Genomic DNA, 25,699 nt, shown 5'->3' on the forward strand with positions numbered 1-25,699 from the left:
GAGCTTAACACATGCCACGCAGCAGAATTCCAGGGCCACCTCATGCATTACTTACAGCAGGTAGGAATGAAAGTATTTCACTTCTTTCACTGTTAGGATTTCACATAAACTAATAAGCTTGAAAGCAAACATGCAAAGGGAGGCCAGCAATGCTATGACAGCAGTCCAGTAACTCAGACACAAAACCTCGACTCTGAGCTGAAGGACGTATTGCAAACAGAACACTGAAAACTTCTTGAAGTGTCTCCTGGATTGATGTTCTCTGTGCACTGAAGGACGCTAGGGAAAAGATAAAACAAAATATAAGGCAAACAACATTTTGGCGGTAACAGAGAAGATAGGCCCAATCTTGCAAACACACAAGTAACTTTACAAACTCTGAGTTCACTGAGACTACTCACATGCATAAATATGAGAGACAAGGTGGATGAGGTAATATCTTTTACTAAACCAACTTCTGTTAGTGAGAGAGACAAGCTTTCGAGCTTACATGGAGCTCTTCCTCAGATCTGGAAAACATACTCAGAGTGTCACAGCTAAATACAAGCTGAGCAGATTGTTTAGCATAAGTAGTTAATTCATATTTCAAGGGACCATTCAAGGTGAAGTGGCCCATTTACACCCTTCCAATCAAAGAAGGGAAAGAAAGGTGGTGTGAAAGCAGCTTAGGAGTGTTATGGGGGTTGTTATTAGGTTGACTGTTGTAATAAGCCATAAATCTAGTGTCTCTATTCAGTCCATGATTTTTAGGGACTAGCAAAGTTATGAATTTAAGTTTTGAGGCTCATCTTTGGAGGTTCTACTTCATATTTAGCTATGACATGCTGATTACCTTTTCCAGACCTTAAGAAGAGTTCTGTGTAAACGTGAAAGCTTCTCTTTCTCATCAACAGAAGTTGGTCCAATAAAAGATATTACCCATCCACCTTGCCTCTCTAATATCCTAGAACTGACATGGCTAAAGTTTGGGGCCATAGTATAATACGGAAAGGTATTCTCAATTACCAATGCACTTGTCTTTTTCTCCCCAAGTGCTGTTTATATATGTGTGTGTGTGTGTATATATATATATATATATATATATAAAAATAATAAGATCCCACAATTGTCAGTTGAATCATTGGGAAGAGCTAAAAGCATGGTTGAGAGCTTTTCTTATTTTGAAAAGTTGTTCAATCAGGTTCAATCATCACCGGGATTCACAGTCTGTTACCATCCCATTTTTAAGTTCTCAGCCATTTTCAGCTTTTTTTACTCTTTGCAAATTACACCAAGACGATAGCACAGGCTTTCACTTAGTTTTTAGATAAATTTAACTAGTCACCTAGCACAAATCAAATGCCAAATTATAGATTAGAAGGACGAAAGTTTATTTTTGCTTGAAAACATTTTGTTCCCTCTACAAAATACTACTACAGAAAAGCACACAGAGCATTTGCTTAGAAGTAAGAGATAATCATTTAAGAGATTAATATGACGTTATCTATGTGAAATCAACAGATCACTTCATTACAGAAACAGTTTAATGCGGCTATGTAATATTATTTTACTCTTTTTCTGATGTGAAACAATTAGATTAAATGGGGTACCCTCTATAACTAAATCTACAATTAAAAAAAAGTGGCACATCCATTTAATTTACAATTTGATTTACTTACAAGCATTGTGTATTAGAAGAAAAACTCAGGATAATATCAATTAGATTAGGAAAGTTTTCATGTAAAGTATACTGTACATGACTTTAAAGGATAAATATACACAATAATGGACAGAACTGAAAGCGATTTGCTTTTAAATCTTGCCTCTTTTTCATGTTTCAATTTATTTTTTGTTCTGCCCACAAAGGTTTAATAAAATCAACATGAATTGGTTTTTATTCATCTTTCTTTGTCCTTTTACAACTTCATCTCCCTACTTCAAAGTTTTATTCTAATTCCACAATGTCACCCGCTGGAGATAGCGGAGATGCCATCTGTTTCCATGAGGCTCCTTGATAAAATAGTCAACTGATGTAGACCAAAGTTCCAGCATAGCAAAACAGTTCTGATATGCAATACAATACATGAATTACACAGCCTTTTTTCCTCCCATGAAAGCCTTCCTAAAGGCACCAATTATTTAAATATTAATGGCACTAGTGATTCAAACTAAAGCACTGTATGAAATACAGCAAGTCAATATATTCAAAAATTAATGTACTGGGCAAAGTATGAAAGGCTAATTCAATTACTAAAGGCAATGAAATTTACTGCAACTCCAGCCTCTTAAATCACACCACCATTGGAAAAGAGGCATGAAAGCTGCAGGCAACAGAAACTGTAGTTAACTAAGCTTACTGATTGGTTTAAAGGGTTATTTATAGAAAGCACTCTTGTGTGTACGCACTGTCTTTGTAAGGCTTGTTTAACTGGGAATTTCTTTCCACAGTTCCTGCACTTAAATTCCTTTTCCTCACTAGGTTTTTGGTGCAGCGTCTGAAGATGTTCAGCTAGGATCTCCTGGCTGGCAAAACTGGATTCACAATTTGGACATGTGTGGTCCTCTTTGCAGCTGAGAGAATCTACACAGTTGGGGGGAGAGAAAAAAACAAACATTAGTAGAGGTATAGTTTCTAGCCAATTATATTTCTGATTACTTTAAAAGTGAGGTCCTACTCTGGGGAGAGGGATAGCTCAGTGGTTTGAGCATTGGCCTGCTAAACCCAGGGTTGTGAGTTCAATCCTGGAGAGGGCCATTTAGGGATCTGGGGCAAAAATTGGGGATTGGTCCTGCTTTGAGCAGGGGGTTGGACTAGATAACCCCCTGCGGGGTCCCTTCCAACCCTGATAGTCTATGATTCTATAAAAAGGGACTATGTAAAATGGTCTCTTGGGATTCACCAAGCACAGTGGGTCCACTGTTTCTCAAAGGATTATCCATACCAAATCCCAGGACAAGTAGGGTTACCTTTGCTAAATTCCAACACTGCAAACAAACTGGATTCTTTCCTTCTTGGTACATCATCATATCAATCAATGGTCTGCAGGCCAAATTTGGCCTTCAGTTATGCCTATGCAACCTCATTCCTTTCAGTATGGTTGTGCAGATTACTGAAATTTGCTGATGCTCCACAATAAAGAACAGAATCCAGCTCACTCTCCCTCTGCTATGTTGCCTTTACTAACAGGGAGTAAAAAGTAATATAAAGGTCGAGCCCCACTTCATCGATGCTCTACACACTTTTGGCATTTGCAGCAGCGAATCATTCTGCTCTAATAGCTTTACAACCATTTCACATTCTCTTTCAATGGAGGTAGTAAATGACTCCGCAAGCACAAGGGAGCTGAGGACAGGGCCCTCGGTTTTGCCACACAAATGAGTAAAATATGTGTACAGACATCTTCAATTTCTCACTAGTCGGAAGTTTTAGTTTCCTTGTTTTGATATTGTTTTTAACATAAAAAAGCTACTTTAGTTCTCACACATGTCTCATATGTACCTTTCTCACCAGCTTGTTGTGGTTCTTTATTGCTGTTGTTACTATTATTATTATTGTCCTCATCTTCTTGGTTAAGGATCACTTCCTCCTCCTCCTCCTCTGCTTCTTCCATATCACTATCAAGGTAGCCAATCAGCAGCTCTGTATCTGTTTCAATATCTTCAACAGCCAGATAGAAAATGTTTTCACCTTCCTATTGCAATGAGTAAATAGAAGCCATGAATCACCATGACCGAAAAATAAAACCTTAGAGCCAGGTCCTGAATCCTACTGGCACAAAGCCAGCTTAAATAGCTACTGGAGGATTCAGGTGACACAGTCAATTCTTCAAGTGGCACCAGCTGGCATAGCCCTTCTCAGCTTTCTCTCCTGATGTAGAGCATGTGGATGGAGGGTCCTTGCACTTGGGTGAGGCTTGGATGCTGGAACATCCTCTGAGGATGATCTATAACCTCTGCTAAGGGATAGGCTTACGATAAGGGTGAGTAAAGGTGATATACCTTTGCCCTCCTCTACCATCATCCTCAGCATACCAAGAACTTTAGGGCTGGAAAGTAAAGCACTCAAAAATTAGGAAGTGTTAGAATGAAAGTAGCCTGTGCAACCCGAGCTATGTAGCTTTTGTGTGTCTGTATGCATTATAATAACAGCCTTCACTTACATGGTTACATAGTGCTTTTTTCCACAGGACCCCAGCCTCCTTATTGAATAGGCTTTCTACTCTGATCATAAGCTTAAACTATAGAATTACAACAGACACATTTAATACACACTTTCACACACTAATTTTAAAGTCAAATACTCAGCTGGTGTAAATTACTGTTGCTATGCCGATTCATACTAACTGAAGTTCTAGCCCAGATACTGTACCTGGTTTAAAAATTAAAAGCCCTAAAAATACTCTGTCTCACAATGTTTACTTAACCAAAGCTTAGATAGATAGATAGATAATATATAGCCACTTAACAAAAGCAGCTGTCTCCTCATAAGCTGATTTACTAGGCTGCCTTTTCTGCTGTACATAAGCCAAGTGCTTTGGGTGCTACTCAAGGCAACTAAAGGAGAATCATGTTTACTTAATGAAGACTTCCAAGTGTTGTCATAAATCTTAATGCTTATCTGATTAACATCCAGTAAAATTAATTGAACCTTCTGTACAGTATATCTAGATTGAAGGAAGCATCATAACACAAGGACAAGATAATGCTTTTTAATTTTGTAATATGCTAAGATTAATTTAAACTGTCAACAGGAATACACTATTTCTAATACTTCAGAAGGTCTGTAATATATTTAAAAAGTAATTTTCATACAACAGTGAAAACTATTTAATTCAATAAACTAGATGGAAGCAGCAGTCTTCAAGGACCAGCGTCATTTTTTGCCCTTATATGAGTGATGGCATTTGAAAAGAAATCTAATTACACATTTTTTTTTCAAGATCTGTATTTCAAAGTGCAATCTAGATAGCTATCCATTTACCATCCTAACTCTTGCCTACATCTAGGAGGGTGCTGGTTTTTATATGACACTGTCATGTGCTTCAGAGAACTTTAATTTACTACAATGTAAATTAAGAAAAAATTATCTTCTGTAGCTTTGATCTGAAGTAAGGTAAAAAGGGCTCTCTCCACTCATTGTCAGCAAAGACAGGCTGCAAAGACAGGCAGATGCTGTCTTTATAGCATTGTCCAGCACAGCACATTCTAAAAGCAAGGCAATTTTCTACATGTAGGGGAAATGTACCCGCTGTTTCTTATAGGGGAAAGTATACCACTGGAAAACAAAAAGAAAAAAAACCACCCACAAACAAAGTAAAATATATGATTTGCTCACACACCAAGCATCTAACACACTCATATGAAGGGTCTGGTATTATGCCTTTAAAGATTGTATTCCCACTTAAGTTTACTAAACGTACAAATACTGTGGACTACAAGACATATTTTAAACTTCACCATTCAATTGCAGTAACTTCCTCCATCTTTTGCTTGTTGCCTGTTTAGGCTGAAAATTCTTCAGGGCAGGGGTTCCGGACCAGATTTTTAAAGAATGTAGGCACCTAATGATGCAAATAGGTGGCAAATGGGAAACTCAAAACCACCCAAATGCGTAACTCCCATTGAAATCAACCATTAGGTACCTACGTGGTTTTGAAAATCCTACTAGACATCTGCATCTTTAGTCTCCTAAACACCTTTGAAATGTTGGCCTTTTATCTTCTTATCTATCTACCACTCTATGTGCGAGACAAATAATTATTAGTACAAGTAACAATACATATTATGGGAACTTATTCCGCAGCTGCTCCACATACAGAATTTCCTTGGAGGTCAAGGGTGTAGTAGGAAAAGAGACTGAAAAATAAGTCCTTGTTTCAAAGGGCTGCCCTGGTATGAGGCAGGACCTGCTCACACAATCTGGCAAGAACAGGGCTGATATTGCAGAAATACACATTCCTAAAAAGTGCCAGTCACAAAGTACTCACACAAACACATCACAATATCAAGTGGTACCACAATATCCCGATATCAAGGATGGTACAAAAACGTTCCCCAAGGATAACAGGAACACAATGACCCCTCCTAAAAGATAAGGTCAGGATGACAATATGTAATAAAAATGTTTTAAACAAACCAACATGTACAACAAGGTAATGGGTGATAATTAGCCATATCAGGAGGCAGTAACGATGTCAGAGGGGCAATACTAACTTGTTTGTATTGGGGTATAAAAAGTATCTCGAGAAACGTATTTTTGTCTGGCCTAGAAAAAATGAAAAGTCCCGCCATGCACTAAGCTGGTCCACTGTTATGGGCATACACGTATTAGTCGTCCGGTAAAGTCTGCAGGATACTAGTACCATGCTTCGTCAACAATAAACGTGGCTGGGTGCCTTCGACCCTTAACAAATCTTGTGGCCATCACGCCGTTCGTTCAAGGTCTGCTGTGCCAGCTTTCTGTGCAGGGCAGGGGCGGCACATAGAGGAAACACACACACAGCGCCAAACATCTATCAACATCGAAGGACACTGGTGACCCACGACTGCTGATCTGGTAAGTAACCGAGCTGTCCTCTGTACACTTTAAAAATGGACCACACTTTTGGAGCTATCACCTAGTTTAAGATATTGCTATGTGACCGTCATGATGCATGGCCTCCTCTACCCAGGATGGGAGCCGTGGTGCATCTGGGAAGTGTAGTACAACAAGGAAGCCTGGCCCATAGATAAGATTGGGAGCACAAGGAACCCCAACTCCCAGCAGGCACCACAATGGCATTTCTGAATCAAACTAATTCAGTTTTTGTTCAAAATATTTTGGGTTTTGATTTTTTTACTCTAAATTTTCTGTGGAAATTAATATCCATTTTCCAACTTGCTCTATACATCACTCTCTTCTCTCTCAGGTAGGTTCTCTCCCATAGCATTCTAACAGGCAGTCTACACCCACTCCGTGTGGAACTCTGTCCCCCTCTAGCGATAGCTAGGACACCTGTAGAGGTTGCTGAACTTGCTAGAGCCTTGGCTAACCAAGGTCTTTTACCCAGGCACAGAGGTTCATGCTTTAAGACCCAGAAGTCCCAGGCTCCATCTACACTGCTGATGACCATGCAAGGTGCCATGCTTCATCTTCTCAGATACACTATTTGCCTGTAGATTTCTGGGTGGCTGGTTTGAAGTCCCTCTTCTCTACCCATCTTTAGAATCCCTCACTTATAATTGCACCCACTCTTTAACGTCATATCCATGTGCACATCAGGCATTCTTAACATGGATTTGGTGAGATTATGCTGCTTTTTGCAGTCATATATTTCTAAGTAAGTTGACCAACATTCCAATAATAAAGCAAATATTAATGCTCATGCCAGTCTCTATTCCCAGGGCTTGCCATGGGAGATCTGACCTACTTTTTCCTCCTTGAAAGAAGAGAGCATGTAATTTTTATTTTTTATTTTTTTTAAACAAAAAAACACAGATGAGGCAAAGTCATGAAGATTAGCTCTGACTTTGGGTCTAAAGCCAAACTCCCCTCAAAGTTCAGGGATGTTTGGATTTGCTGTTCCAGTTTGGATTAATCTCTGATTAAAAGATTTTATTATTTAATTTAAGAAAGGCTGACTTACTAAGACATAAAAAGTACAGGGACGCTGGAACACATATATGGACTTCAAACCTAAAACATTCACTGCCACAGGAAACCGTCAAAAATCAACAATTTAACAAGCCTGAAACGGAATTAGATCTTCACGAGTTCAAACCTGCAAGGTGCTGAGCATCTCCTGGAAGTGCTGAGTGCCCCAGTTCCCATTCAAGTCAATGGACATTACAGGAGCTCAGCACAATGGCACCTCCAGGAGATACTCAGGATCTTGCAAGATTGAGCCTTTTAGGTTGGATCCAGTCCCTACTGAAATTAATGGAAAGACTCCCACCGACATCAGAAGCAGTTATATAAAGCCTTATATGAACTGGAACCACGTTCGAAGCTAGAGAAGGGAAGATCAGGTCACCTTGATTCTTTGGCTGCCAAAATGTGTTACAGTTTATCAAAGATTTGGCTCCCAAGAAGCCAAGACAATACATGAGAGACTTGGGCTCTAATCTATCAAAGAACTTCAACATAGGACTATCCTTAAGCACAAGAGAAGTCCCATTTACTTCACTGAGATTGCCCACGTTCTTAGTTACACATATGCCTAAGCGTTCTTGTGCAACAGGGCTTTAATTCCAAATGGTAAATGTCACCATCTCCCCCCAACTCCCATAACTGACCAAGAGCGTCACCATTAAAAAGTCAGGTTTCAGAGTAGCAGCCGTGTGAGTCTGTATTCGCAAAAAGAAAAGGAGGACTTGTGGCACCTTAGAGACTAACCAATTTATCAGCATTTATCATAAAGTACCAACCAGATGGCAACAGTTTTTCCAAACAGTTGAGAGGAAATTACTGTGGTCACTATAGTATTGATTGCAAAAGGTTTTTGTTTTGTTTTTTTAATTTCTACCTTGTAACACTGTACCTCAGCAAACAAAACTATTAACCAGTAGCTAGACTGACCAACAAATAACCACCTACAGGCTTTTGAAAGCCATAGAGTAATAAAAATTTGGGGCCTGATTCTCATTTACACTAAGGCTCCCTTTGCATCACTCTGGCAGTAAAAAGGGGTCTTAAAGTCGACATAAGTTAAATTGATAATCACCTTAAGACTTCTCTAATAGCCACAGTGCTGCTAAGTGGCTTTACCGTTTCTCAGGCACATACTCATCAAATTTAACCCAAACTCCTATTGATATCAGACTACAGTGATAATGCAGCTATAGTCTGCAAAACCTGTGGGAGAAAAATAGCCACTTCACTCTTCCAAAGCTGCCCATTTTGTTTGCTCATTTTTGTAAGTAACAGAATATCTGAAAAGCACTAAACATGCTGTGTACTCAACAACTTGATAAATGTGTATGACCTTGGAATTAAATAATTGCATCTTTTTCCTAAAAAAAATAATAAAGAAAGCATCAAGCAGCCATTTTAATTCAGTCCTCTGAGCATCCAGAGTGTTAACACTATGTTCATTTTACTACTTTTATTGCATAACAAGTTAATCTTGCCTTTGTAGTTAAGACACTAGTAGATTTCAGACTTTCACAAAACTGTCCTGTAATATGTAAATTTATTAAGCAGCTTATCAGTTTGTCCTTGCTTTCCTTGTGTTCTCCCCCCACCCCCCTGGCTTCACTCTTGCCTGTTAGACTGAGATAGTCCAGTTGCACTATATTTATTACAGTGTTGACTGATTCTCAAATACTAATCTTCCAGTATTACATTTGTTAAGTATGACTTTAAACCACTCTACTGCTTCACAGTAAATACCTCCTTTCACATTAACCTTTGCCATTTCATTATTATAACTCATAGTTTGCTGAGTTAGTCCAGACCACCGCAATGTCTGGTTGTTAATGAACAAAGTACCTGAATTTAAAGCTCTGGTTGTCTAGGATTCTATTTATAAAATAGTTTTGACATTAACAACCAAGTGGCTTTTGCTGCACAGTAGTCTACAGCAGAGATCGTTTCACAAAATGACAATTGGCAAAACAGATAAATATATGTGCACAGCATTAAGAATATTGAAAATACAATACTTTCCCAGACCAATTTGGTTTTAAAGAGCTGCTATAAGATATTTAATAGCAGCCCTTTGCTTTTGATCATGACAAACACAATGGACTGTTTAGATTTCACAGGTCACATGTGTGTGTCAGTTGCAAGGCATGGCCTAGATTTCAGCTCACAGCATCAGATGTCACTGTTGACGACACTGATGAAGATTTGCCCAGATAAATGGAATCCACGTGTAATGACTCCATAGCTGTATACTAACAGAGGTGAAAAGTTGTAACTCAATTGTCTACTGAGATTTTTCTGTGTTGAATTTTTCCTCTTTGGGTTCAGGGTAATGGAACAGACCACACTTCCTCTATCACAAGCTCATTTAATGGAATAAGTGAGAAAAGCCTCCCACAATTCAATTCAGATTTGTAGAGTACACAGAAATGAAAATTGGTATATCCAGAAGTAAACCCCAACCTTTCAGTCTGTTCCTAGTGCTCGCATGCCAGTATTAGTTATGAAACAACTATTTAGAAATATTTTCTGGTTGTTGGACTCAAAGGAGTAAGTATCTAAGCATCCTGTTTTATTACAGAATCTTAAACTCCAGCAATACCAGGAACAGATTTTACCTGAGCTATCAAATCAGGTACGTTGCACAACCAGCTTACTTCAAAAAAATGGATCTTCAGCCCAGTAAGCTCCCTTTATATGGCCAAAAGGAAGCACACTGTACAAATCTTAAAACCTAGACATCAGTGCTCTTAAGCGTGATCCTTCAACAGAATCATCTCAGGATGAGTTATTCTTCTGAACATATTCCAGTCCACTCAGTGATGTGGTTCATTTTATTTGTGTGTGGGGGACATATACACACTTCATCCCCTTTTAAATCCAAGACCATGAACTGCTCAACAAACACTGAATTGACTGACAGGCTTATTCTGACACCCTTATGTTGAGTAGGGCCTTATATGATACTACTCTGCAATAATTATGGTGGCAGAATCTGGTTCTGTGGTTTTTCCACAGTCTAGATCGAGAAGTTCCACCTAGATTCTATGATAATTGAAAAGACAAGCTTTGTCAGTGAAGAGAGATGCAATTTAGCATCTGTTTGGGTTTCTGGTCATTTGTGTGGGGAATTTGTAATGGACTTCAAAAAAAGGTACTGTAAAGTACCCTTTGCAATCAACGTTAGGATAAACTTGTAGCAATGATGATACCAAGAGAGCATTCTGTCTTAAGCCATCTTTGCTCTCTAATTACCAGTATTCTTATATTTTATAGCTCATCGTAAGTACCAGTAACAAATCTTTATTCCTAACTCTATGGTTTGAGGTGATGAAAATCATCATTAGAGCATTTACCCACAGCACAATCTGAAAACTGAACAATGGGTTAGAGAGACAAAATTAAAATCCAGTAGTAGCTTTATAATCCCAACAAACTCCACAAGAACCCCTCCTTTTCATACAATAAAATGTCTTGAGAGGTTAACCTTATGGGAACTCCTACGTTTCATGAGGGTAATTACAATGTGCCAGTTAGAACAAGAGGTCTGGAACCCCATCTGAATTTAAATATTCCATTTTCTCTTGTTAATTAGAAAATTAGCCCTGTACTCTATGTAATTATGATGGCATATTCCACTTTATTCAATTGAACCATTAAGATTAGGATTCTCTTGTGTTTGATACAGATAATCTGTATTATGAATGATTTTAATGTTTTAATTGTTTTACTGCTTTTTCAGCAATGTAACTGAATTAGTAATTAGTAGCAGCAGCAGCAGCTAAGTAACTGGAGTTAATGATATCAAAGTTGAAATCACTTTGATGATGTAAATTAAGAAATGTCCGATTTGCAATGATTGCAAAACATGGCGTAACAGAGTATCATTGCAGTATCTTTATGAAGGCTGCCACAGTTCAGGGCAACTACACCTGTATTTACCCTCAGTGGTTCAGCAAGGGCACCCACTCTCAGGTTTCCAATTCCCTGACCATTGCCTTTCTGAGTGGAGACCCACATCTCTCCCTCTTCTGACAGGGGTGCTTCCAGGCTGCACAGTTCCCTGCCTTCACTGTGTATTTCCCAGCACAAACAGGTTGCCCCAGGACACCTGCTTGCTCTTTATTTAGAGATGGATAACAACTGTAGCTGCCACAAGTACAACATACAGACTTCCTATGCAAGCCCACTTTATTCTTAAGCTTAAAAGCACTACAGAAAAAACATATTAAAAACAATAAACCTTCACACGTGCTAATAAACTTACCAGAATTAACCTTAACCCTAACATGAATTCTGGCAGGCTCAGTCCTTCCAACTGTACCCTAAGATCAGGGCTCTCTGTGGACTAGGGGCCCTGTCCATTTACTGGACCAGGAAGAAAGCCCTGAGCCAGTTTAAAAACCAGGCCACTCAACCAAAAACCTTCTTTGTCAGTGGGTCCCTGGAGAATCCAGTTTGAACTAGTAGATGCATACCTTTCCTAGGGGTGGCTTCTATGGAGATATAACAACATGAGTGAATTTGCCTAATGTCCCCCTGCTGTTCTCCCATTTACCCTTACCATGGAAATACATACAATTGTACAATAACACATACACAATTACATTTTTAGTACAATGAACTCCAAAGACTAATTCAATATGGTTTAACTTAATTCAATAAAGTCCATTCAGGATATTGCAGGAAATTGTCAGTCTGTCACAAAGGCTATACAGGGAGATGTTGTATTTAGCTTTAATAATAAATAAGGGTTCCATTACTAGAGCCATTCCACAAACAGAACTCCCATTGATCCAGTGCCTGGAGTAACTACAGAAACTGGCCCAAAATTTGCATAACAGTAAAAACATCAGACTACCAAAACATTTCCATATTAAAAGGCGTATGGGTTGTTTTTTGTTAATTACACCGAATGTCAGAGCTTTGGCATCCTATATATTAAAGAAGGCTCCAATGCTGCAAAGACTCATGTATTTAACTTTATGCACTGAAAGTAGTCCCTCTGACTACTCACACTGTGTAAAGTTAAGCACATATATGAAGTGCAGTACTGGGGCATTACGTTATAACAAATCAGTAAAACATCTGGGATTTTTAGTATATCATTACTGATGATGCCCAAAGACCTATAAGGCAACTTGAAAATACAAGCGCTCAATTTACCTGTCATTATTTCCTATACCTCTGTCATGTCCACTCTGTCTCCTCACAAACTTAAACACCCCCAATCTTTTCAATATTTCCTTCTGTGGGGGTCTTTCCATGCCTCTCACCATTCTTGTCACCCATCTTTCAACTCCTTCCATTTCTGCCTGGTTTTGGTACAGAGTGACCAAAACGAAAGCCAGTATTCAAGGTGAGGGTATACAGTTTGCAAATGGTATAATACTTTCAGTATTATTTTCTATTCAGTTGTTTATACAACCTAACACTTTCTTAGGATGTTTTGTTTGTGTAGCTGGTTTATTTAAACGTTGTATAATGCAGCCAGCTCAATTAAAATAACATGAAGTGAATGGTAAGAATTCAACAAATTTACCTGGATTGCAGCCAGGTTCTTTTGTTCCTGCGATGGTGCCTCATGGACAAAACGCAGCCAGTTAGAATATCGTGGATTGCTGGCATCCAGAACATAAAGGACCTCGCCTTTACTCCCTCGAACCTGAAATATTAAAAACCATTGAACAAAATGAACACCAGAAAAACAGTATCTCAGAGAAAGGGGAAAGATTAAATCTTATCTAAAGTGCTGGATTAATTTTCGTTGTATGTTTTAAACACAAGCACAAAGACGTTTAAAGTATCCAGTCCACCTGGTGTTTGGCAAGTGAATCCTGCTTTCAGCACATATGCTCAGATATTGGTGAACATTTTTTTACCTTCAGGCACACGATGCATTATCTGCTTATGAGATCTTGCAGCGTATGTAGTACTCAGAACTCCAACAACTGTGTCAGCTTCTTCCACTATGTTTACTCTCTCTGTTCTCAATCTCTTCCTTACTGAACTCCACGTCTGTTTCCTGACTGACACCTGTGCCTCCATCACCCATCAGCTTCTCTCTCTGACTCTCCTCAAACACACTTCCTTCTATTCCTTCTTTGCTTAGGATCTTACCAAATATTTCAAAAACAAAAATGATACAATCAAGAGGGCACTTTCCTCTTCCTCCCTTGATACTCCATCCTCCTCTTCTCCCACTCCACCTTCATTCACCTCCTTCACCTAAGTTCCCTCTAAGTTGCGTGGCCACACAGCAGCCTATTAAGTGCCATGCAGGTACTTATGGCTGCAGCAGAGAGACAGACGTCTCCCCCAGCCCCAGACCTGCCGCAGCCAGGGGAGAGGTGCCTATCTCACGGCCCCGGCCCTGGAGCTCCCTAGGTGGGGACAGGCGCCTCTCACCCCAGGTGCTGCTGCGGGGAAGGAGGGAGTCCTCTCTTCCTGCCATAGCCCCAGGGCAGCCTGCACCTCAAAACCCTCATCCCCAGCCCCACCCCAGAGCCCAAATCCTAACCCTCTGCCCCAGCCCACACTCTGAACCCCTCAGCCTCATCCCCACCACATAATTTTTATTATGCATACCAATATGGAGGTGATGTGTAACAAAATTCATTCCACACATGTGTGGGGAAAATTAGAGGGAACACTGTCCCTCACATATTTCTGATGCCAACATTTCATGCCTACTGTCTCTTAGCTTTTTGGCCTCCCTCCTGTCTCTTGTCCCACTCATTCCTTCTCTCATCTCCTCCCTACCAATTTATTTTATGCCTGCTTGCCTCCCTCTGGCTCCTTCCCATCTACTTACAAAATACACATTGTCTATCCTGATTTTTCCCCCTAATCTAATCTACCCTACCCCATCTCCCTCCTCCCCTTATTCTCCAAGACATCTAAGCAGACTTCCTCCTCTAACTCATTTTTTCATCCCCTCTGATGTAGCTTCCAGCCTTTCTATTCCACGGACACTTACCTCACCGAGGCCATCAATATCTTTTTTCTAGAGAATCTAAAGGAACATATCACTGTTCTCATCTCCCTTCACTGGTGAGATCCCTTCAGCACAAATGATCTCATTCTCCTCCTCCCTGAGCTTTTGTTCCTCCTATTGCCATATTGTTCTTCCCTTAGTAGCTCTTCATCCTGCCCTCTTCCCATAGTTGCTATCACTCTAGATCCCTTGCTGTTCTCCCATTACATTCTCTCTCTAGGTAATCCTATCCTGCCCATAGCATCACAAATCAACCTCTCTAGCTCTATCCTGTTTTGCATCTCCAAATACTTCCCATCTTTGAGCTGAAGCCTTCTGTCCCCCTGAATCTCATCTCTCCCACCAACGTATCAAATGCCTTTCATAAAGTCATATTCTTCTTGTAACACATCCCTCATCAAATCCTCCAATTGTATTTTTGTCTTCTATCATTTCCAGGGCCTTTTCCTCAGTCAAGGCCCATGTACAAACATACTTTGCATCTCCTCTTAATCCCTTTACTTCCTTAAGCTTTGTTTTCTATACTATTCTTGACAGAAAGTATAAATATGTGGCCCCAATGCTCACATTCAATCTTAAATTATACCTGGCTGAACTTTCACCTGAGCAGTGGAGGATATGATAAAAATCAAATTAATGTAGTATGCAGGGGAAAGGCTGTAAGTTATTTAATTAGAGTGTGAAGGAAATGAGTCTTTCAATAAGTGAAGGGGCTACTTCAAAAGATTGCACTGTATCATGAAAGGTACATTTTACCCGCACACATGCAACTGATGAATGAGTGATCGTCACACTCATTCCACCTTAAAATGCCAGTGATGGGAAAAATCAACCTCTCTACCAAGGTTTATTGATCTGTAATCATCCCATCTTGTTTGATTTCCTCAGATCAGGCCTGGTCAGTATATGGATGGGAGAAACACACAGAAGGTATAGTGCATGAAATGTTCTTATCCTACAAAACCAAGCGCTATTAGAGATCACTAAAGATTCCATAGCATTTTTTTCCCCATAAGCATACCTTGTGTTCTGTCCACATTCCAACTCAGGTTGGCAGAATGTAAATACCTATGTTTCCACCTGTAGTTTCAACTGGCTACATTATTCTTCACTCCCCATTCTAAAAACACATCTGGGGGGTTTGGTGACAAAATAGGTCTGCTTGGATTAAGAATATAGATGGAATTTACATAATCAAACTTTACAGGAAAGCTCTGTATTTCCACAATAGCACAAGTTTATGTTGTACTCACAGCCTAGAAAGACCTGAAAGCCATAAGTGAGCACCACAATAGTTACGTTGCTATGCCCACACTGTTCTAAATATGTAAGCTACAGAACACAATCTCTGTATGAAAATGTTTAACAGCACAGATTTACATCTTTGAGCAATTAAAGACAAACTAATGGCTTTGGGATTTGGCAATAACTACCAAAAGTGGGAGTGAGGAAGGCCCACCAAGCTGGCCCTAGAAAGGTTTTCATCAGATCTTGACTTACGTTGCAAAAGAGAAACAATCAAGTTCCTACTATAAAAGCCATATGTTCTTCTACCTTCCTTTTAATCTGTTTTTTTCATTTGCTTAATCCTCAAATTATATTGGAAGAATTTATACTCATCTCAGTTTTACAATCATCTCAGTTGGGCACTCTCAGTGCCTGCCAACGCGTGAAGAGATGGCGAATGTGCATCAAGGATTTAACACATAAGGAAACTATTGACCAAAATAATCACATAAAACCCTTGAAGACATGTTAGATTTTCTATTGCTTTTTTTCACCTCATAAAGACATAACGGTGCATTAAATATACAGATGTGAAACACACGAAAAGTCAAGAAAAATATATTCAAAACATTGTATGTTACACTGGACCGGATAAGTGACATTTACGGACGCCCTGTTCCCACTGATGAGCCAGCGGGGGCTCATATGAGCCCTTTCTTAACAGACCTAGCCTCTGAGCCCCATGAAAGAAAACAACTTTTATTTATAAAAGAATGCCTCCTTGCAAAGACAGTCCTAAAACTGTAAACTAATGCAAATCAATCACAAGGAACAAAGAGCTGGACTCCAGTTCTACAGTTTGAGGCATGGGGAACCTAAATGCAGACGCTGTAGATGTCAGTAATTAAGTTTGGGGTATACCTCCAAGAATCATTTCACGAAAATCCTTCGGCTGGCCCCCATGCCTCGTGGTGTGATCATGGAGCACAGGAGTAAGTTACGTTTGGGGGAGTAGGAGCCATTCAAAGACACGTTTCACAGATATGTGCTAAAATCCTATGCTCAGATGTGCTGGTAAAACTGTTCAGCCATCCAAGGGGACAGAACTAAGATGGCTGCCACTCAGACAGATGCTGTATTGCAGGTGTGCTCATAATTGCCACAGCTGCTGCCACTGTAGCAAAGGGATTTCCCCTCCTTCATACCCCACCAGTGCTATTAAGAAAGCATAAGAAATGTACTATGTAATTTCAGTACCTCACCCCCACCACAGCAGCTCCTCCAGCTGTGCTAGTGAGAAAGCAAGAGAGGAGATGGTGCCAAGCAGCAGTTGGGCAACAGTCCTGAAGATGCAGCAGTTTGCCTCTCTCCTCATCAGGCTGGGGCCTGGCAGGCAGGCAGACACTGGAGCCTCCAGAGCCAATACTGGAAGGGAACATGGAGCCTACACTTGCCCTCTCCCCACCACCACCCAGGGGAAAATGGCTCCCACTTATAATCCCCCGCAGCTAGGAGATACTCACTACCCTATCCCCAACCCTTTCTACACAAACTACGGTTTTCTGGCTTTCCTGGCTCCAAAGGACCCTATACCCACCCACCCACCAATGATGACACACTCCCAAACAAGACTTTAAGGATCAAGGGGTGGCTTGATTACAGTCTATAAGTAGCTACATGGGGAACAAATATTTAATAGCAAGCTCTTCAATCCATCAGAGAAAGTTACATCATCATCCAATAGCTGGAAGTTGAAGCTAGACAAATTCAGACTGGAAATAAGTCATACTTTTTTTTTTTAAATAGTAAGGATAATTAACCATTGGAACAATTTACCAAGGGTCATGGACTGGAAGTTTTCCTAAAAGATATGCTCCAAGAATCATTTTGGAGACGTTCGATGGCTTGTGTTATACAGGAGATCAGACTAGATGATCACAATGGTCCCTTCTGGCATTGGAATCTATGACCAGAAGTGATGTGCTCCATATACGTCCAACCACCCCACATCTAGAGGCTGCCGGAGAATCTGCCTGCCACTACTATTGTCAACAGGGAATTGTACGGAATCGATGGATTTTTTTTTTTAAGGGGAAAAGAAGGAAAGAATATTTAACCAGGGAAACTCACATGTATCACAGACTCAGGCTGGATGTGTCTGAGGGAGCCTTCTGCAAAGAGTCTAACAGCGCAGCATTGCCTATTCTCCACACCCCCACGTATATATCTAAATACTGGCCATTCATAAGAGATTGTAAAAAGCCTATTTAAAAGAAGACAACATTTATATTGCTAGTGGCAATATGTTCATGTTCCCTACCTTGCCAGTAAACCGTGTCCTGACACCTGACTGCATGAATCATTACATATATTTGAAATTATATTTTCCAGCTTGGTAATAATGGGTCTAGTCTGTGTCCAGCAAAATGATATGCCGAGTTTTAAGTACAATTCCTGAAAATCAGCAAGTGATATCTGGCCTTGTAGTCCATCAAGAAAGGATTTTAAAAATGATTCAAACAACTGTTGGCAATTATTTCAGCTGAAATGCTTTTTTAAAATGGTTTCCTAACAAGGCCAAACTTTAAGTGTTTAAATCTCACAAGACCCCTGTGAGGTAAATAAGTATTCAGGCATCTACAATATTACCCATGAATAAAGTGAGGCCCTGAAAAGTTAAATGATGTGCCTGAGGTCACACTGAAAGTCAGTGTCAGAGCTGGAAATGGAACTCAATAATTGGGCCAAAAAACATGTGCTTTCACTATTACACGGCAATCAAGTAATGTTTGTAAAATCATTGCTCTGATTGAAAAGTCTTTCCATGAATGAGCAGAATGGATTTAATTTAACTGAGAGAGAGGACGTGATCCCCATCCTCCCAGCCCGCAGCCCTCTAAACAGAAGGGCAAATCTGCAGACAGGTTGAGCCTCATGTTCTAGCATCAGCAGCAGTTAGGTAATATGCTAGTAGAGCATTATAAATAATTAGATATCTAAAATGTATGAAGATATCTACACTGTGCAAAAAAAAAAGAGTACTTGTGGCACCTTAGAGACTAACAAATTAAGGTGCCACTAGTACTCCTTTTCTTTTTGCGAATACAGACTAACACGGCTGCTACTCTGAAACCTACACTGTGCAGTGGATGATAGAACACTTTTCATATTAATGTCTGGAAAATAGCTATCTGAGCTTGAACACAATGGTGTCAAATACATTACTGAGTTAATTCAGTCAAATTTCTTTTACAATAAATGAAGTAACTGAGACTTATGGGGACCTCATACAGGAGGATTTTTTGCCCTCTGACTAAGCTGGAGATCATTGAAGCCTGCAACAACGTTTCAATCACAGTACCGCTACAAAAAGTACTAGAAAACACACATCTCCAGCAACTGTAGAAGCTACCAGATGCAATTTTTCAAAGAGCTAAATAATAACGCCCAAGCTGCTTTTAACACCTTTCCACAGCATGGTCCTTGCCATTTGCTGGATGGCATTATTAAGCCTGCAATGAAGTTACCTCCAGTTTTTCAAATTTTATTTAACTTTGTCGTGCATTCTGCTACACTATTTAAATATGCACATGAGCTCAAATGCAAATACAGTGCTGTGTGCACCTGGCAGGGAAGGAAAAAAACAACACACCACCTGTGACAATAAGCAGACAGTTCTCTGCACTGCATGCAGTAAACACATTAGTTGGGATACAGAGACCATTTTTTGAGATTTTTATTAAGTGAGAATGCAAAGACCTATATTTCCATATAAACAGTGAGATCATGAAAAATACTGTTTACTGCACTCTGCTTTAAAAAAAAAAAAAACAACTACAAAAAACCACCCAGAATTCCTATTGTAGATAGTATGAAGCAGCTAGAACAAGACGACACCCTTGTACATGAGGAACTGCACTGAGTTCCGGAAACATATGCCCTTACAGAACTGATTGCAGGATCCAGACTTAGCTTTTTAATGTTGCTACAGGAGATATTAGATTATCAATTGAGAGCAAACTTGGGAACACCTGATCCAGTGATTCTTGGTTTGCTTGCAACTGAGACACAATCGCATCTGGAGGAGATTGCTCATCATTCATTTCCCCCCAATGCATGAAATATGCTATGCCTCACTGCTTGTCATTCATAAAATTCCAGCTTTTGATATCAATGAAGTCTTATGATACAACACTACACAGATATTGGACACTTTCAGAAGGGAAAATTCTCTGTAATAAAAATTACAGTTTAAAATGTGATCTATTTCATTTCTCTAAAAGAAAATTCTCAGATTTCTATTAATATCTTGCTGATTCTTCTCCAGAGAAAGGTAAGGATGTATAAGTAGGGCCCTTCCAAATTCATATTCCATTTTGGTCAATTTCACAGTCATAGGATTTTTTAAAAACGTAAATTTCATGATTTCTGATATTTAAGTCTAAAATTTCCTGGTGTTGTAATTGTACGGGTCCTGACCCAAAAAGGAGTTGTGGGGTTTGCAAGGTTATTATGGGGGAGCAGGAGTTGTGGTACTGCTACCCTTACTTCTGCGCTGCTGCTGGCAGCGGCTCTGCCTTCAGAGCTGGGCGGCCAGAAGCCCAGCTCTGAAGGCAGAGCCGCTGCCAGCAGCAGTGCAGAAGGAAGGAGGGTATGGTATGGTATTGCCACCCTTACTCCTGTGCTGCTGCCTTCAGAGCTGGGCTCAGTCAGCAGCTGCCTCTCTTCGGCTGCCGAGCTCTGAAGGCCGCAGTGCAGAAGTAAAGCTGGCATGGTATGGTATTGCCACCTTTACTTCTGTGCTGCTGCTGGCAGGGAGCTGCCTTCAGAGCTGAGCGCCCGGCCAACAGCCACTGCCCTCTGGTTGCCCAGCTCTGAAGGCAGCCCAGACGTAAGGGTGGCAATACTGTGACCCCCCCCTAAAATAACTTTGCAAATCCCACACACACAGAGCTCCCTTTTTGAGTCAGGACTCCCAGTTAGAGAAACACTGATCTCCCCTGTGAAATCTGTGTAGTACAGGGTACAAGTACAGAAAAGACCAGATTTCATAGTCTGGGACACATTTTTCATGGCCGTGAATTTGGTAGGGCCCTATGTATAAGGATCCACTTAAATGTATTGTATGATCTACTATAACAAAGTTTAAATTGGAGTACTAACACTTAATGCAATCAACTCCTGATTTTAAAGCCATTTTGAAAACATTTAATATTTTAAAGACGTTTAATAATTAAGGGCTTAATTCTTCACTCACAACAAGCCACACCTCCTCCGAGTAGTCCCATAGAAATCACTCAACTAAACGTGCAGCAAGGTGCTACTCAATGGGCCTGTTCCAAAGACCACTGAAGTCAATATCTTTTATTAGAGCTGAAGTGAGTAAAGGTGATAAAAATCAAGCTTAAACCAAACACTTAATAAAATACATGAATCTATACTAAATAACTGATGAAAAACTGCAGTAAGAAAAATTATTACTGGTCAAATTAGGATGGCCATAAAACCCCACCGAAAAGCATTTCTGTAAGTTTCAAAATTTATGCCAAAATTTGAAAATTAAAATTAAAATCAGGGTAAGGGAAAAACAACTGGAAACTCTATTTCCAATGTTTGAGCTTGGATGTGGTGGTAATTTTAAATACAGGCACATACATTTATGTGCGTGATTGTGAGGATGGCAGGAGAAATAGATAACGAATATTTCTGGAAAGAGGAGTAAACAAAGCTGCCTACTGAGCCATTAAATCAAACCATTTTAGAAGATGCCTTAAATGTAAAAATTCTCTAAAGAATAAAAGCATCAGAAGAAGATTCCATCATGTCGCAGAAGAACTGCAGACTACATTGCTGAATCACAATTCACTGACATTGCAAGCATTAATCTCGGAGCAAGAAAACAGAACAAGCTTCAGTTCAAGATTTTTTTCTTCTTTGAAATCTCAGAACCATTATGAGCTGTTGCATTGTGTATAAAGAGCACTCCTCCCATTCTAGCTCACATTTCTGATTAGCAGGAAAGATAATATAATTCTACCAAAGATTAATTAAAAACTTTCAATTTTTCATACCTTGAACAGAAACATTATGGGTCTGATCCAAAGCCCACTAAAGTCAATGGAAGTCAGGTCTTATAACTGTAACCAATTTGTCACTGCAACAGTGTTGAGAGTAAGTAGCAGAAACAAAAGGTCGTTTCATTCTCTAATATAAATAAACATAAGCAGTAGCTCCCATAAGAAGACTGATTTCTAGCATATGTCTGCTCCTCTCATATTTAATTTACAGCATTATCTTGGCAGATAGACAGAAGCCAAACCTAAAATATATAATGTTAATTGCTATAAGTGTATTATGTGCCAGCTTACCCTGACCAACATTTCTTCATGGTTTGTCAGGAAATTTCGAAAGGACTAAGTCCTTCCAGTCCTCTCTGCATTAATGTTTGCCAAAAATCAATATTAAAACAATGTTTGCCATATTCCAACATTACTCAAAATGAAAAGCCACTTGCTTGGTTTTGGGAAAATGAGAAAAACATATGCAAGAGAACACCTTCTCCCCCCTCCCCCCCACACACACAACCTGCAGAAAACAAATACTGGGGGTAACATTAAAGTAGCCTCCCGAGGTTAAAAGTTATGTAAAATAATACGATGCCCAAACAGTATTCTGTTCTGCCTTTATTTTCCCTTTGGGCAATTTTAAACTTTGCTTTATTTGCCATGCTTTGGATTATATTCTAAATAAAACAGATGGACTTCAGCATTGAACGTATAAATGCCATCAGGGCATTTGTGTGGCCCTAAAAATTATGAGGCCAAAGCTCTCTTTCACAGATCATCATCAAAAATTAGTTGCATCTAAACAGTATGACATGTAGTTAGTCCAAGAGACTGATGACCTTCGAGAAAAATGTTTGAGTTGTATTTTTTTAAATGATTTCTAACTACTTGGTTATCTAAGCTACATTTTTTTCACCCCCTTAACTCTTCAATAATAAATTGCAAGCTGTAGCTTTTACTGAGTTGAATTTGACAGCTGAATCCAGGATGCTCTTGTATCAATCCTTCAGAGAGTCTCTTGAATGAGCAAGTGTAAATGTTTGACTTTTTCAAAAGAGTACAAGTCACATAGGAATTGCAGGCAGAATAAGGACATTCTGCTATATATAACAATCACAAATATTGATATTCTCAGAAAGTTATTTAACACAATTACTGCAGATCACTAGAACACAGAAATTCTTTAAAGTACTATATTTTACAAAGACCAAAGAAAACCATGGAAGTATAGTTCTGTCTCAGTTTGACCTTTTACAAAATCTCATTCAGAATGTTGTTCTCATCACAGACCAAGCACAGACCACATTACAAACCACTACGTATGGTGCAACACCGGAAACGTATCTTGGTAATATTTTTTCAGGTGAGCCCAGCAGAAAGACTATATTTCCCCTGAATTTTCTAGAAGATGATCCCACTAAATGGAGGCGAAGATCACACGTGACACAGTGAGAAAACATGTTCTGTCAATGTCCATATTTATCCAATCTATGAAAAAGTAGAGCATTTTCCTTCTTAGTCTCATATGTAAAGGTGTCCTCTCCAAAAATGCAGTATTTTGATTCACAGATTTACACTTTAAAGTAATTTTGCCTTAATAGTCATTAAAATATGTATTCATATTACACTTGGTCCAAGTAAATGGCTACTAACTTAGCAAGCTGTAACTGCCCTACAGAGTTTCTGGAAAACCATCTATTTGGCCTGTTCAGCTGCTTTTTACTTTATACATTCCTGGACCCAATTTTCAACTCCTGGCTACTCAGCAGGATTAAAATTACATTATAGAACTTGTATTCAGATCAACTCCAGTAAACACGAACTGCCTGCATTCAAACATCCAGGAAATCATAAAATTTGGTATGCAGGAATCTTTTCAAGACTCTCAAAACTAGGTTGGAGGAAGATGTTATGCAATGGGGTTTTAGAACAACTCCAAAAAAAACCTCATTTTCTGGTTTGCTATCAATGGGGCCATATTAATGTTGTCAGTAAACACATGTGTCTGGCTTTTATTTTTTGCCTTATAAAGAAAGGATACATTCAATATAAACATCAGCAACAAGGAATTTAAAAGGCTATTGCATTCCATAAGCAACCTAAATTAGCAGGCCTTCATCTTGGTGCCTTTACCTACCCAATGTGTTCTAAAGTCTACCCCAGGTAGAATATCTTATTGCTTGAAGGTAACCTATAGAAATGCAGTGAAAAAGTGAGATAGTTGTATGATACCAAATTGTAGGGCATTCAGTACACAACTGACATCAAATGTATACTTTTTTAAAATTGATGAAGGCCAATGAAATCAAGCCAGTTGTCATGACACCACAACTATCAGTTGCTCTCCTGGAATATAGAACCAACTCATACAACGAAGGAGCATAGGTGTGCTTGCACTGCATACATTCTCTCATAACAGTCAAAATGAGAACCAGTCAGTGTTGAAGGCCTTCACAGGCTTGAATAAACCATCCAACTGTGAACCTTTTGCAGTTCCCACATCACTAGATTTATACTGATTTGGGGTATAATGAGACTGTCTTTTAGCATTCTCTCTCATGTCGTTTAGCTATGCAGAATCTGATTCATAGTGTGCTTTTACAGATAGCTTGACTGTGGTGAGACCAGGTTATAGTGTGCATGTACTCTGGCAATGTTAATACTAATTTTTTTTTTTAAGCCTCATTTCCCTTTTAGTAAGTGCATAGATAATTCTTTGAATACATGGTTGCCTGCTGCCACACAATAAACAACTGATAGTATAGTAACCTTTATACCTCCAACCTCATGAGGTGAAAGCCGGTGGAGAAATCAGCCTGTGTTGTTCTACCCCTCCCCATCTTCAGCCACAAGCCAACCATAATACTGAGGCATGACAACTGGAATGTGAAAAATCCTGTTTTCATTTAGTAGTGAATTTTGTAAGCTATGCTGAAAAAAATAAAATAGGGAATTTTGGAGCTTTACAAATTCAAAAGAAAATGAAATTTTATTGAAAACTACATGGAAAAAAATTAGTGACAATTTCCATTTAAATTTTACAGGAACTTGTTTGCCTGCCTCAGGCAGGCCCAATTTTAAAATTTTAAGTTGATTATGGGTATAAATTCCTTAAAAGCAGAGCTTCAATGGCATAAAGAAGCCAAGCTTCCAAACCAAGCTACACTGGGTCTAGTGTATAACAGGACTAAAATCATTGAACTTTAAAAAAAATTCTCTCCATGTAAATGGTTAGCAAAGAAATATTCAGGGAGGGAGCACCCATATTGTCACTTTGAAGGGCACTAACAGAGAACAAGATCAAAACTGCAGAATAATATGCACTGAACAGAAGAAATTTTCTCTTGCTTGAGTTGGGGGGTTTTTGGCTGGATTTTCTTGGTAGAAGCCCTATTCCTATAATTGGATCTATGCCAGCAGAATTTAACTCCCTTCTGGATCCCATGGAGCCCTACTGATATTGTTAACTTCTGTAGGGCTTGTAGCTCATAGGATTATTTTGCTAGCTATTATATCCTACTAATCCAGCCAGCAGTATCAATTAATATGTTTCTTTTTCTGAAATTAATTCATTTTATTCTTATATTTTATCAGTATTAATTCCTTGGAATTTAGGATGTGTTGAGGCATGTTTCCTCTAATAAGAAGTTTTGCTGAAATGCAAGAAGCCTACTGGCCTGTAAGATCCAGTAAGATCTGCTATATAGCAAAAAGTATAATCAGTTATGAAAATGTCAGCATAAAAGCTGGCAACCTTTGGCACAGATAAGAATGGCCCTGAACTTAGGGGAACCAAACGGAGGAGCT

At 39.3% G+C, this 25,699-nt stretch overlaps 1 protein-coding gene across 3 annotated transcripts in view; it reads right to left on the minus strand.

The window, feature by feature from the left end:
* Positions 1-25,699, minus strand: part of PRDM5 (PR/SET domain 5) — a 135,087-nt gene that overhangs the window by 95,290 nt on the left and 14,098 nt on the right. For all 3 annotated transcript variants that reach the window (XM_084627053.1, XM_084627052.1, XM_084627051.1), the window contains exons 3-6: positions 13,146-13,268; positions 3,479-3,671; positions 2,386-2,560; positions 187-279 (exon numbers count right to left, since the gene is read on the minus strand). In XM_084627053.1, the coding sequence (XP_084483179.1) occupies positions 187-279; positions 2,386-2,560; positions 3,479-3,671; positions 13,146-13,268 (584 nt within the window). The remainder of the gene's footprint in view (positions 1-186; positions 280-2,385; positions 2,561-3,478; positions 3,672-13,145; positions 13,269-25,699) is intronic.

The sequence above is a fragment of the Lepidochelys olivacea genome (assembly GCF_965140295.1).
Source record: "Lepidochelys olivacea isolate rLepOli2 genome assembly, chromosome: 4".
Taxonomy (NCBI): Eukaryota; Metazoa; Chordata; order Testudines; family Cheloniidae; genus Lepidochelys; species Lepidochelys olivacea.